This window comes from Heterodontus francisci, chromosome 3 (genome assembly GCF_036365525.1).
Source record: "Heterodontus francisci isolate sHetFra1 chromosome 3, sHetFra1.hap1, whole genome shotgun sequence".
NCBI classification, from domain to species: Eukaryota; Metazoa; Chordata; class Chondrichthyes; order Heterodontiformes; family Heterodontidae; genus Heterodontus; species Heterodontus francisci.
Window position 1 is genome coordinate 142,723,431 of NC_090373.1, and position 12,345 is coordinate 142,735,775.

A 12,345-nucleotide genomic window follows, 5' to 3' on the forward strand; every position below is an offset into this window, starting at 1 on the left:
GATCTCATTACAGCCTTGGTCCAAACATGGACAAAAGAGCTGAACTCCAGAGGTGAGGTGAGAGTGACTGCCCTAGCAAAAGTGGAGTCAATGGGAATCAGAGGGAAAAGTCTGCATTGGTTGGAGTCATACCTAGCACAAAGGAAGAGGGTTGTGGTTATTGGAGGTTAATCATCTCACTCTCAGGACATCACTGCAGGAGCTCCTCAGGATAGTGTCCTAGGCCCAACCATCTTCAGCTGTGTCATAAATGACCTTGCCTCCATCACAAGGTCAGAAGTGGGGATGTTTGCTGATGATTGCACAATGTTCAGTACCATTTGTGACTTCTCAGATACTGAAGCAGTCCGTGTTCATTTGCAACAAGGCCTGGACAAAATACAGGTTTGGGTTAATAAGTGGCAAGTAACAGTTGCGCCACACAAGTGCCAGGCAATGACCATCTCAAACAAGAGAGAATCTAACGATCTCCCCTTGATGTTCAATGGCATTCCCATTGCTGAATCCCCCACTATCAACATCCTGGGAGTTACCATTGACCAGAAATGGAACTGGACCAGCCACATAAATGCTGTGGCTGCAAGAGCAGGTCAGAGACTGGGAATTCTGCAGCGAGTAACTCATCCCCTGTCTCCACAATGCCTGTCCATCATCTGCAAAGCACTAGTCAAGAGTGTGATGGAACACTCTCCACTTGCCAGGATAGGTGCAGCTCCAGCAACACTCTAGAAGCTTGACACCATCAAGGACAAAGCAGCCCGCTTGATTGGCACCCCATCCACCACCACTGATGCACAGTGGCAGCAGTATGTACCATCTACAAGGTGCACTGCAGCAATTCACCAAGGCTTCTTAGACAGCACCTTCCAAACCAACAACCTCTACCACCTAGAAGGACAAGGGTAGCAGATGCATGGGAACACCACCACCTGCAAGTTCCCCTCCAAGCCACATACCTGACTTGGAACTATATTGCCATTCCTTTATGTCGCTGGATCAAAATCCTGGAACTCTCTCCCTAACAGTACTGAAGGTGTACATACACCCCAAGGACTGCAGCAGTTCAAGAAGGCAGCTCACCACCACCTTCTCAAGGGCAATTAGAGATGGGCAATAAATGCTGGCCGAGCCAACGATGCCCACATCCCACGAACAAATAAAAAAAATGGTACTGTCCCTCCTCCCTTCAAATCTGCTACCATCACATCTCTTCTCAAAAAACTGACTCTTGAACCCTCTGTACCTGTCAACCACCATCGCATTTCCAACCTTCCTTTCCTCTCCAAAGTCCTTGAATATGTTGATGTGTTGTTCCTTTCCAAATCCATGCCCATCTTTTCCACAATTCCATGTTTGAATCCATCCAATCAGGTTTCTGGCCTGGCCATAGTACTGAAACAACCTTTGTTAAAGTCACAAATGACATTCTTTGTGGCTGTGACCATGATAACCTATCCCTTCTCATCCTTCTCGACCTGTCTACAGCTTTCAACACCGCTGACCACACCTTCCTCCTCCAATGTTTCTCCCATCGTCCAGGTGGGTGGAACTGCTCCAAGTTCCACTTTATCATTCTATCGTACCCTGAGAACAACCTTCAATGGCTTCTCTGCCCACTCTCGCTCTGTTACCTCCGGAGTTCCCCAAGGATCTATCCTTGACCCCCTTCTATTTCTCATGCTACCCCTCAGTGATATCATCCAAAAATACATCAGGTTCCACATGTCTGCTAACGACACCCAGCTCTATCTGGTCACCATGTTCTTGGACTCCTCAACTGTCTCTGGTTTGTCACATTGCTTGTCCAACATTCAATATTGAATGAGCAGAAATTTCTTCCAATTAAGTATTGTGAGGTCTGAAGCCATTGTCTTTTGTCCCCACCACAAACTCCATTCCCTCTCCACCATTTTCATCCCTGGTAATTGTCTTAAGATGACTAAGTGTTCGCAACCTTGAAGTTGTGTTTGACCCTGAGTTCAGTTTCTGACCACGTATCCGCACCATCACCAACACTGTCTACTGCTCAACTCCAACATTCCCTCAGCTCATCTGCTGCTGAAACCCTCATCCATGCCTTTGTTACCTCTAGACCTGACTGTTCCTATGCTCTCCTGGCCAGCCTCCCATCTTCCACTCTGCATAAACTTGTGCTTGTCCAAAACTCTGCTGCCCTGTATTTTAACACACTCCAAATCTCATTTATCCATCAACCCTGTGCTTGCTGATCTTCACTGGCTCCCTGTCTGACAATGCCTCAATTTTAAAATCCTCATCCTTGTTTTCAAATCCCTCCATGGCCTCAATCCCTATCTCTGTAATCTCTTACAGTCCTACAACCTTTGAGATCTCAGTGCTCCTCCAATTCTGGCCTCCTGCGCATCCCTGATTTTAATCTCTCCACCAGTAGCAGCCATGCTTTCAACTGCCTTAGCCCTAAGCTCTGGAATTCCCTCCCTAATACTCTCCACCCCTCTATCTGTCTCTCCTCTTTTAAGACACTCCTAAAAACAACCTACCTCTGGTCAAGTTTTTGGTCATCTTTCTTGATTTCTTCTCTACAGCTTGGTGCTAAAAAATGTCCAAAACTTTTTTTTTATTGATTTTCCTCTTGTTAGGCACCTTGGGCCATTTTACTGCACTAAATGCATCATATACATGTAAGTTGTTGTTGTTGATACTGCATTTTCAGAAAATAAAGAGCAAATAACTCCTTTCAGGCAGATAATCCTTTTGACTTTTTTTTCTAGTGTTCCCTTTCAATAGATTTGTTGTGAAAATTAGGGCAGACCACTGAGCACTGCCATTGCAACAAATTAGCAAACATTCACAAGGAATTTTGGAAATAAGCAATCTAGAAAAACTAATGGATCAGTGGGTAAAAGCAGACGAAATGTCTGGTCTGCATTGAGTTAACTGATCTCAATCAGGCATCTGTGAGGACAGCCTAATAAGTTCCAGGACCCCCGGGATGGAAGGATGGGAGTGTAGTTAAAGGGTGTTTTTAAAAAATTCATTCATGGGATGTGGGCGACGCTGGCCAAGCCAGCATTTATTGCCTATCCCTAATTGCCCTTGAGAAGGTGGTGGTGAGCTGCCTTCTTGAACCGCTGCAGTCCATTTAGGATAGGTACACCCACAGTGCTGTTAGGAAGGGAGTTCCAGGATTTTGACCCAGCGACAGTGAAGGAACGGCAATATAGTTCCAAGTCAGGATGGTGTGTGACTTGGAGGGGAACTTGCAAGTGGTGGAGTTCCCATGTATTTGCTGCCCTTGTCCTTCTAGTTGGTAGAGGTCGCGGGTTTGGAAGGTGCTGTCTAAGGAGCCTTGGTGCATTGCTGCAGTGCATCTTGTAGATGGTACACAGTGCTGCCACTGTGCGTCAGTGGTGGAGGGAGTGAATGTTTGTAGATGGGGTGCCAATCAAGCGGGCTGCTTTGTCCTGGATGGTGTCGAGCTTCTTGAGTGTTGTTGGAGCTGCACCCATCCAGGCAAGTGGAGAGTATTCCATCACACTTGTGCCTTGTAGATGGTGGACAGGCTTTGGGGAGTCAGGAGGTGAGTTACTCGCCTCAGGATTCCCAGCCTCTGATCTGCTCTTGTAGCCACGGTATTTATATGGCTACTCCAGTTCAGTTTCTGGTCAATGGTAACCCCTAGGATGTTGATAGTGGGGGAATTCATCAGCCCAAGCCTGGATATTGTCCAGGTCTTGCTGCATTTCTGCACAGACCGCTTCAGTATCTGAGGGGTCACGAATGGTGCTGAACATTGTGCAATCATCAGCGAACATCCCCACTTCTGACCTTATGATTGAAGGAAGGTCATTGATGAAGCAGCTGAAGATGGTTGGGCCTAGGACACTACCCTGAGGAACTCCTGCAGTAATGTCCTGGAGCTCAGATGATTGACCTCCAACAACCACAACCATCTTCCTTTGCGCCAGGTATGACTCCAGCCAGCGGAGGTTTTTCCCCCTGATTCCCATTGACCTCAGTTTTGCTAGGGCTCCTTGATGCCATACTCGGTCAAATGCTGCCTTGATGTCAAGGGCAGTCACTCTCACCTCACCTCTTGAGTTCAGGCCTTTTGTCCATGTTTGAACCAAGGCTGTAATGAGGTCAGGAGCTGAGTGGCCCTGGCGGAGCCCAAACTGAGCGTCACTGAGCAGGTTATTGCTAAGCAAGTGCCGCTTGATGGCACCGTTGATGACACCTTCCATCACTTTACTGAAGATAGAGAGTAGGCTGATGGGGCGGTAATTGGCCAGGTTGGATTTGTCCTGCTATTTGTGTACAGGACATACCTGGGCAATTTTCCACATTGCAGGGTAGATGCCAGTGTTGTAGCAGTACTGGAACAGCTTGGCTAGGGGCGTGGCAATTTCTGGAGCACAGGTCTTCAGTACTATTGCCGGAATATTGTCAGGCCCCATCGCTTTTGCAGTATCAAGTTCCTTCAGTCGTTTCACACATGGTTCATACCTGCTTCAAAATTTTACAGTAGGTTTGGTTTTGACTGCTGTAAATGGCATCAGATGGTTGCGTTTGTCACCCACCTGACAGAATTCTTGCACTGCTGCAGAAACAAAGTACAGCAGGATGACAGTACAGCCGGAGAGCCAGTAGCAGCGGGAAAAATTGTTAGTGCAAGAGATGTGTGATGTACAGTCTTCCTTTACTACAAAGTTCTTAGTAAACATGAAAATCTCAGAGTGTGATAGCTCTCTCTCTGATTCACATTTCTTTTGAATACAGCCCCCCACTGGTGACATGCATTTGGTGAATTCATCCTACACAGCGTCCAGCGGTAGAAATTCCTGTGTATTTGTACTCGAGGACTCATGTAATCACGGCATAAAGTACCATAAAAGGTCAAGGAATCACAGATGCAAATATGTTGTACATAGAATTACACCTGAATTTCACAGAACCACAGAATAGTTACAGTGCAGAAAGAGGCCACCATGTCTGCACCAGCTCTCCGAATGAGTAATGCCATTCCCCCACCTTTTTCCCGTAACCTTGCACATTCTTCCTTTTCAGATAACAGTCTAATTCCCTTTTAAATGCCTTGATTGAACCTGTCTCTACCAGACTCTCAGGCAGTGTATTCCAGATCCTAAACACTCGCTGCATGAAGTTTTTCCTCACGTCCCTTTTGCTTCTTTTACCAATTGGGTTTTCTCCGGGTGCTCCGGTTTCCTCCCACAAGCCAAAAGACTTGCAGGTTGATAGGTAAATTGGCCATTATAAATTGTCACTAGTGTAGGTAGGTGGTAGGGAAATATAGGGACAGGTGGGGATGTTTGGTAGGAATATGGGATTAGTGTAGGATTAGTATAAATGGGTGGTTGATGTTCGGCACAGACTCGGTGGGCCGAAGGGCCTGTTTCAGTGCTGTATCTCTAATCTAATCTAATCTAAATCAATCACTTTAAATCTGTGCCTTCTTGTTCTGGATCTTTTCACGAGTGGGAACAGTTTTTTCCTATCCACTCTGTCCAGACCCCTCGTGATTTTGAATACCTTTATCAAATCTCCTCTCAGCCTTCTCTTCTCCAAGCAAAACAGTCCCAACTTCTCCAATCTATGTTCATAACTGAAGTTCCTCAACCCTGGAACCATTCTCATGAATCCTTTCTGCTCTGGTACTCTATGCCCCTATTAATAAAGCCCAGGATACTGTATGATTTATTAATTGCTCTCTCAGCCTGTCCTGCCACCTTCAATGACTTATGCATATATACCCCCAGGTCCCTCTGCTCTTGCACCCCCTTTAGAATTGTACCCTTTATTCTATATTGTATCTCCATGTTCTTCCTACCAAAATGAATCACTTCACATTTCTCCGCATTGAACTTGATCTTCCACTTGTCTGCCCATTCCAGCAATTTGTCTATGTTCTTTTGAAGTTCTATATCAGGGCTGTCCAACATATGGCCTGTGGGCCATGATTCGGCCTGACAAAGCTTTCCATCTGGCCTGCAGATGGATTTCAGATAGAAAAAATTTCCCATTCCCATGGGGCGGCGCAGTGGTTAGCACCACAACCTCACAGTTCCAGTGACCCGGGTTCAATTCTGGGCACTGCCTGTGCGGAGTTTGCAAGTTTTCCCTGTGACCGCGTGGGTTTCTGCCAGGTGCTCCGGTTTCATCCCACAGCCAAAGACTTGCAGGTTGATAGGTAAATTAGCCATTATAAATTGTGCCTACTGTAGGTAGGTGGTAGGAATATGGGATTAATGTAGGATTAGCATAAATGGGTGGTTGATGATCAGCACAGACTCGGTGGGCCAAAGGGCCTGTTTCAGTGCTGTATCTCTAAATAAAAAAATAAAGTATTCTCCTTTCAGACTGGCTTTTTAAAACATCGCGCTGTCAGTTTCACAGCTGACAGGTGCTGCAGTCTAGTGACATTACCACTACGTCACCGCTGCCCATCTATACAAATGTATCCCAACATGAATCACCAAGTTCAGAATTTCAGGAGGAGGAAAACTGGGAATAGGGGAAGGAAATTGAAGGCTAAGGTTTGAAGTCAAGGAAGTATGAAAGTTGGCCTAATTATATTAAACTCAGTGACCGTTAGTCCCAGAATTGGATGCATTTTGGGACAGTATGAAGATGAAATTCAGCAGCTCCAATAGGAGCTTCATTAAAGTATAGAAATAAGGGCAGAGACATCTTACGTCCAATTTCTGAAAGTGCAGCTGCACAGGAAGTCCAGTGTGAACCACATCCAGGAAATCAGAAGTCCGGTGCTTCTAGGGACTGAGGTAGTTTAAAAGGTATAGTAACACAAAACAAAGTGTTTTACACGGATTTCTGGACTATTTTGGACTGTGTTTGCTTTTGTCCTACTGGCCCCGAGGTTGTCACGAATCTTTATGACAATTGTCGTATTTTTCTCTCCCCCATGCCACAGTTGGAATCATTAAGTTTCTCAATGGGAATCCAAAATTTGAGATGATTGCAAGAAGAGGAGGAACTATGATGGGAAGCGAGGCAAATCAGGCTGCACGAGAAGTGCACTGTGCCATCCATTGGTGCCCCCATAGATGCACTTGCAGACAGAAGGAAAAATAACTCACTTTGGCAGATGATTAATGAATGCAGAGGCTCCTATTCCCAAAAGACACTGGGATAACACACCACAAGGATATGTAAATGCCTGACTAAGAGTGATACCAGATGCTTACTTGGGCCACTGTATGTCTTGCTATATGTGGCACTGCATGAAAGAAGACATGCCAGGATGATTCCTAGCTTAGTAAACCCCACTCACCAAGCTGCCATCAACAATATCTAAAGGAAATGGTGCATGAAAGATGAAGGAGTGAGGTCGCTGCTCCCGAGCCGGTGGGAAACTCAGTTGTCCGTCCAGAGTGTCGAGCGTGCAGGGCTCCAGGCAGGAGGCCACTCTGAGTGAGTGAGAATCACTCGTGGATAATGGTGGGAGCTGATGAAATGTTTTATTACCTGCATCCCCTCCCCCCACCCCCCCGCACCCCTTCCCCCCCCCACCCCCTCGCACCCCCTTCCCAGCTCCCCCCTCGCACCATCTTCCCCTTGCTCCCCCTTCCCCTGCACCCCCTCCCCTACCCCCCTGCAGCCCCCTTCCCAGCTCCCCCTCGCATCCACTTCCCTCCACCCCTTCCCACCGCACCCCTCCCCCTCACACCCCCTCCCCCCCACACTCCCTTCCCCCCACCTCCTCCCACCAGCTTCCACCTACCCCTGAGCAGGGGCCCCTAACAGCCCCACTGCCTTGTGGGCGTCTCGGGAGAGACCAAGGTTAAGGGAGTAAACCCGAACATAAAATCCGCAGCGGAACCCCGGAGGCGGTCATGTGTCACCTTTGGCATGTTTCCGGCAGTTCTTGCAGCCATACCGGTGCCAAACATCGTGCTCTGCACTCCTTTGGACCCCACCAGAAAGGTCGAGAGGGGGGTTTTGACACTTGGGCAACTCACAACCTCCATACATCCGCCCAGGCATGCGCCATGGAGAGGTCACTTCATAGTCGCCTCACAGCGACCAAAACAACACGAAAGGCAGCAGTTATGGGTTATATGTTCATCTCAATTGGTGTAGAGATTGGGCGCCATGGGTTGCCTTTGTCGGTGGGAGAGGTCATCGCATCTCACTGGACAGCTACCACCTGCCTCCAGCCAGGCAGCCCCCGGTCAGTAAGGTTCTGTCCCGCCACAGCCCACCTGCTTCAATGGGTGCTTGGAGCTCAGGGTCATTGCCTGACAAGTGGACTGTAACACCACACAGTGGCGCAGTGGTTAGCACCGCAGCCTCACAGCTCCAGCGACCCGGGTTCAATTCTGGGTACTGCCTGTGTGGAGTTTGCAAGTTCTCCCTGTGTCTGCGTGGGTTTCCTCCGGGTGCTCTGGTTTCCTCCCACATGCCAAAGACTTGCAGGGTGATAGGTAAATTGGCCATTAGCAATTGTCCCTAGTATAGGTAGGTGGTAGGGAAATATAGGGACAGGTGGGGATGTGGTAGGAATATGGAATTAGTGCAGGATTAGTATAAATGGGTGGTTGATGGTCGGCACAGACTCGGTGGGCCGAAGGGCCTGTTTCAGTGCTGTATCTCTAAACTAAACTAAACAGCATGACAAAAAAAGGAAAGAAGGTACCAGCCCTTTGTTTTGAAAGCTGGAACGTCAGAACTGTGTGTCCTGGCCTGTCGGATGACCTTACACATATCAACGATTCTCGGTAGACCACCATCATTAACAACGAGCTCAGTAGACTCAATGTGGACATTGCAGCACTTCAGGAGACACACCTTCCTGCGAGCGGATCTCTAACAGAGCAAGACTACACCTTCTTCTGGCAGGGTAGGGAGCCTGAAGAACCAAGACAGCATGGAGTGGGCTTCGCCATCAGAAAATCCTTGCTCAGCATGATAGAGCCACCCTCAAATGGCTTGGAACGCATACTGTCCATCCGACTGCTCACCGCCTCTGGTCCAGTACACCTACTCAGCATCTATGCTCCAACACTCTGCTCCCCACCTGAAGATAAAGACCAGTTCTACGAGGAACTCCATAATATCATTAGTAGCATCCCCAATACCGAACATCTGTTCCTGCTGGGGGACTTTAATGCCAGGGATGGGGCCGACCATGACTCATGGCCCTCTTGCCTTGGGCGCTATGGCATTGGAAGGATGAATGAGAATGGTCAGAGACTGCTTGAGTTGTGTACCTATCATAACCTCTGCATCACCAACTCGTTCTTTCACACTAAACCCTGTCACCAGGTTTCTTGGAGGCCCCCAAGACCACGTCGTTGGCACCAGCTGGACCTCATCATCACAAGGCGAGCCTCTATAAACAGCGTTCAAATTACACGCAGCTTCCACAGTGTAGACTGCGACACCGACCACTCCCTGGTGTGCAGCAAGGTTAGACTCAAACCAAAGAAGCTGCATCGCTCTGAGTAGAAGGGCCGCCCGCACATCAACACTAACAGAATTTCTCATCCACAGCCGTTACATAAGTTTCTAAATTCACTTGAAAACGCCCTTCAAAACACTCCCACAGGGGATGCAGAGACCAAGTGGGCCCACATCAGAGATGCCATCTATGACTCAGCAACGACCACCTATGGCAAACGTGTGAAGCGGAATGCAGACTGGTTTCAATCACTTCGAAGAGCTGGAACCTGTCATAGTCGCTAAGCGCACTGCACTGTTGAACTACAAGAAAGCCCCCAGCGAGTTAACATCCGTAGCACTTAATGTCGCCAGAAGCGCTGCACAAAGAACAGCCAGGCGCTGCGCAAATGACTACTGGCAACACCTATGCAGCCATATTCAGCTGGCCTCTGACACCGGAAACATCAGAGGAATGTATGATGGCATTAAGAGAGCTCTTGGGCCAACCATCAAGAAGATCGCCCCCATCAAATCTAAATCAGTGGACACAATCACTGACCAACGCAAGCAAATGGACCGCTGGGTGGAACACTACCCAGAACTGTCCTCCAGGGAAAATGTTGTCACTGAGACCGCCCTCAATGCAGCTCAGTCTCTGCCAGTCATGGATGAGCTGGACGTACAGCCAACAAAATCGGAACTCAGTGATGGCATTGATTCTCGAGCCAGCGGAAAAGCCCCTGGGAAGGACTGCATTACCCCTGAAATAATCAAGAGTGCCAAGCCTGCTATACTTTCAGCACTGTACGAACTGCTTTGCCTGTGCTGGGACGAGGGAGCAGTACCACAGGACATGCGCGATGCCAATATCATCACCCTCTATAAGAACAAGGGTGACCGCGGTGACTGCAACACCTACTGTGGAATCTCCCTGCTCAGCATAGTGGGGAAAATCTCTGCTCGAGTCGCTTTAAACAGGCTCCAGAAGCTGGCTGAGCGTGTCTACCCTGAGGCACAGTGTGGCTTTCGAGCAGAGAGATCCACCATTGACATGCTGTTCTCCCTTTGCCAGCTACAGGAGAAATGCCGTGAACAACAGATGCCCCTCGACATTGCTTTCATTGATCTCACCAAAGCCTTTGACCTTGTCAGCAGACGTGGTCTCTTCAGACTACTAGAAAAGATTGGATATCCACCAAAGCTACTAAGTATCATCATCTCATTCCCTGACAATATGAAAGGCACAATTCAGCGTAGCGGCCACTTATCAGACCCCTTTCCTATCCTGAGTGGCGTGAAACAGGGCTGTGTTCTCGCACCCACACTGTTTGGAATCTTCTTCTCCCTGCTGCTCTCACATGCGTTCAAGTCTTCAGAAGAAGGAATTTTCCTCCACACAAGATCAGGTGGCAGGTTGTTCAACCTTGCCCGTCTAAGAGCGAAGACCAAAGTACGGAAAGTCCTCATCAGGGAACTCCTCTTTACTGACGATGCAGCATTAACGTCTCACACTGAAGAGTGTCTGCAGAGACTCATCGACAGGATTGCAGCTGCCTGCAATGAATTTGGCCTAACCATCAGCCTCAAGAAAACGAACATCATGGGACAGGACATCAGAAATGGTCCATCCATCAATATTGGCGACCATGCTCTGGAAGTGGTTCAAGAGTTCACCTACCTAGGCTCAACTATCACCAGTAACCTGTCTCTCGATGCAGAAATCAACAAGCGCATGGGAAAGGCATCCACTGCTATGTCCAGACTGGTCAAGGGAGTGTGGGAAAATGGCGCACTGACACGGAACACAAAAGTCCGAGTGTATCAAGCCTGTGTCCTCAGTACCTTGTTCTACGGCAGCGAGGCCTGGACAACGTGTGTCAGCCAAGAGCAATGTCTCAATTCATTCCATCTTCGCTGCCTCTCCGGAGAATCCTTGGCATCAGGTGGCAGGACCGTATCTCCAACACAGAAGTCCTCAAGGCGGCCAACATCCCCAGCATATACACCCGACTGAGCCAGCGGCGCTTGAGATGGCTTGGCCACGTGAGCTGCATGGAAGATGGCAGGATCCCCAAGGACACATTGTACAGTGAGCTCGTCACTGGTATCTGACCCACCGGCCATCCATGTCTCCGCTTTAAAGATGTCTGCAAACACGACATGAAGTCCTGTGACACTGATCACAAGTCATGGGAGTCAGTTGCCAGCGATCGCTAGAGCTGGCGGGCAGCCATAAAGGCGGGGCTAAAGAGTGGCGTGTCGAAGAGACTTAGCAGTTGGCAGGAAAAAAGACAGAAGCGCAAGGGGAGAGCCAACTGTGTAACAGCCCCGACAACCAATTTTATCTGCAGCACCTGTGGAAGAGTCTGTCACTCTACAATTGACCCTTATAGCCACTCCAGGTGCTGCTTCACAAACCACTGACCACCTCCAGGTGCTTACCCCATTGTCTCTCGAGGCAAGGAGGCCAAAGGAATGGTGCATCCACTTGACAACAATGGGAAACACAGGGTCTGGTCGGCAGAGAGCCAGTTGCATAGCTATTCATTCTGCTACAAAGACACATGCATCAAGAACTTACGTTACCACTTGATCCAGAGTATAGGCTGCAACCTCCCTTTCATCTTCTATTGCTTCAGCTACAGCCGTGGCCTTTTCAATTTCACATTGGTCAAGTGTCTGCTGGACTTCATAAACTAGCCGTTGTTTTCCCTCTTCATGTTCTTTTCTCACCTGCTGCTCTTGTTGCCACAACATCTTAGCCTCTGCTTTCTGTACTGCTTTCTAAAAAAACAGAGTGATGAGTCAAGCAACTTTGTCAAGAGATTGGGTTTTACAGAGCCCAGAAATCAAGCGTTGAACTGAAAAAAAAAAATAGAGCTATTGTTCTGCAGTATGAATTACAGCAAGATTTCTATCATTAGATGAATTATCCAATAGGCCTCA

At 48.3% G+C, this 12,345-nt stretch overlaps 1 protein-coding gene across 1 annotated transcript in view; it reads right to left on the minus strand.

Annotated features, from left to right (window-relative positions):
* Positions 1–12,345, minus strand: part of LOC137362213 (uncharacterized protein C6orf163-like) — a 45,407-nt gene that overhangs the window by 12,015 nt on the left and 21,047 nt on the right. Inside the window, exon 4 of the mRNA XM_068026667.1 lies at positions 11,981–12,183. Within this exon, the coding sequence (XP_067882768.1) occupies positions 11,981–12,183 (203 nt within the window). The remainder of the gene's footprint in view (positions 1–11,980; positions 12,184–12,345) is intronic.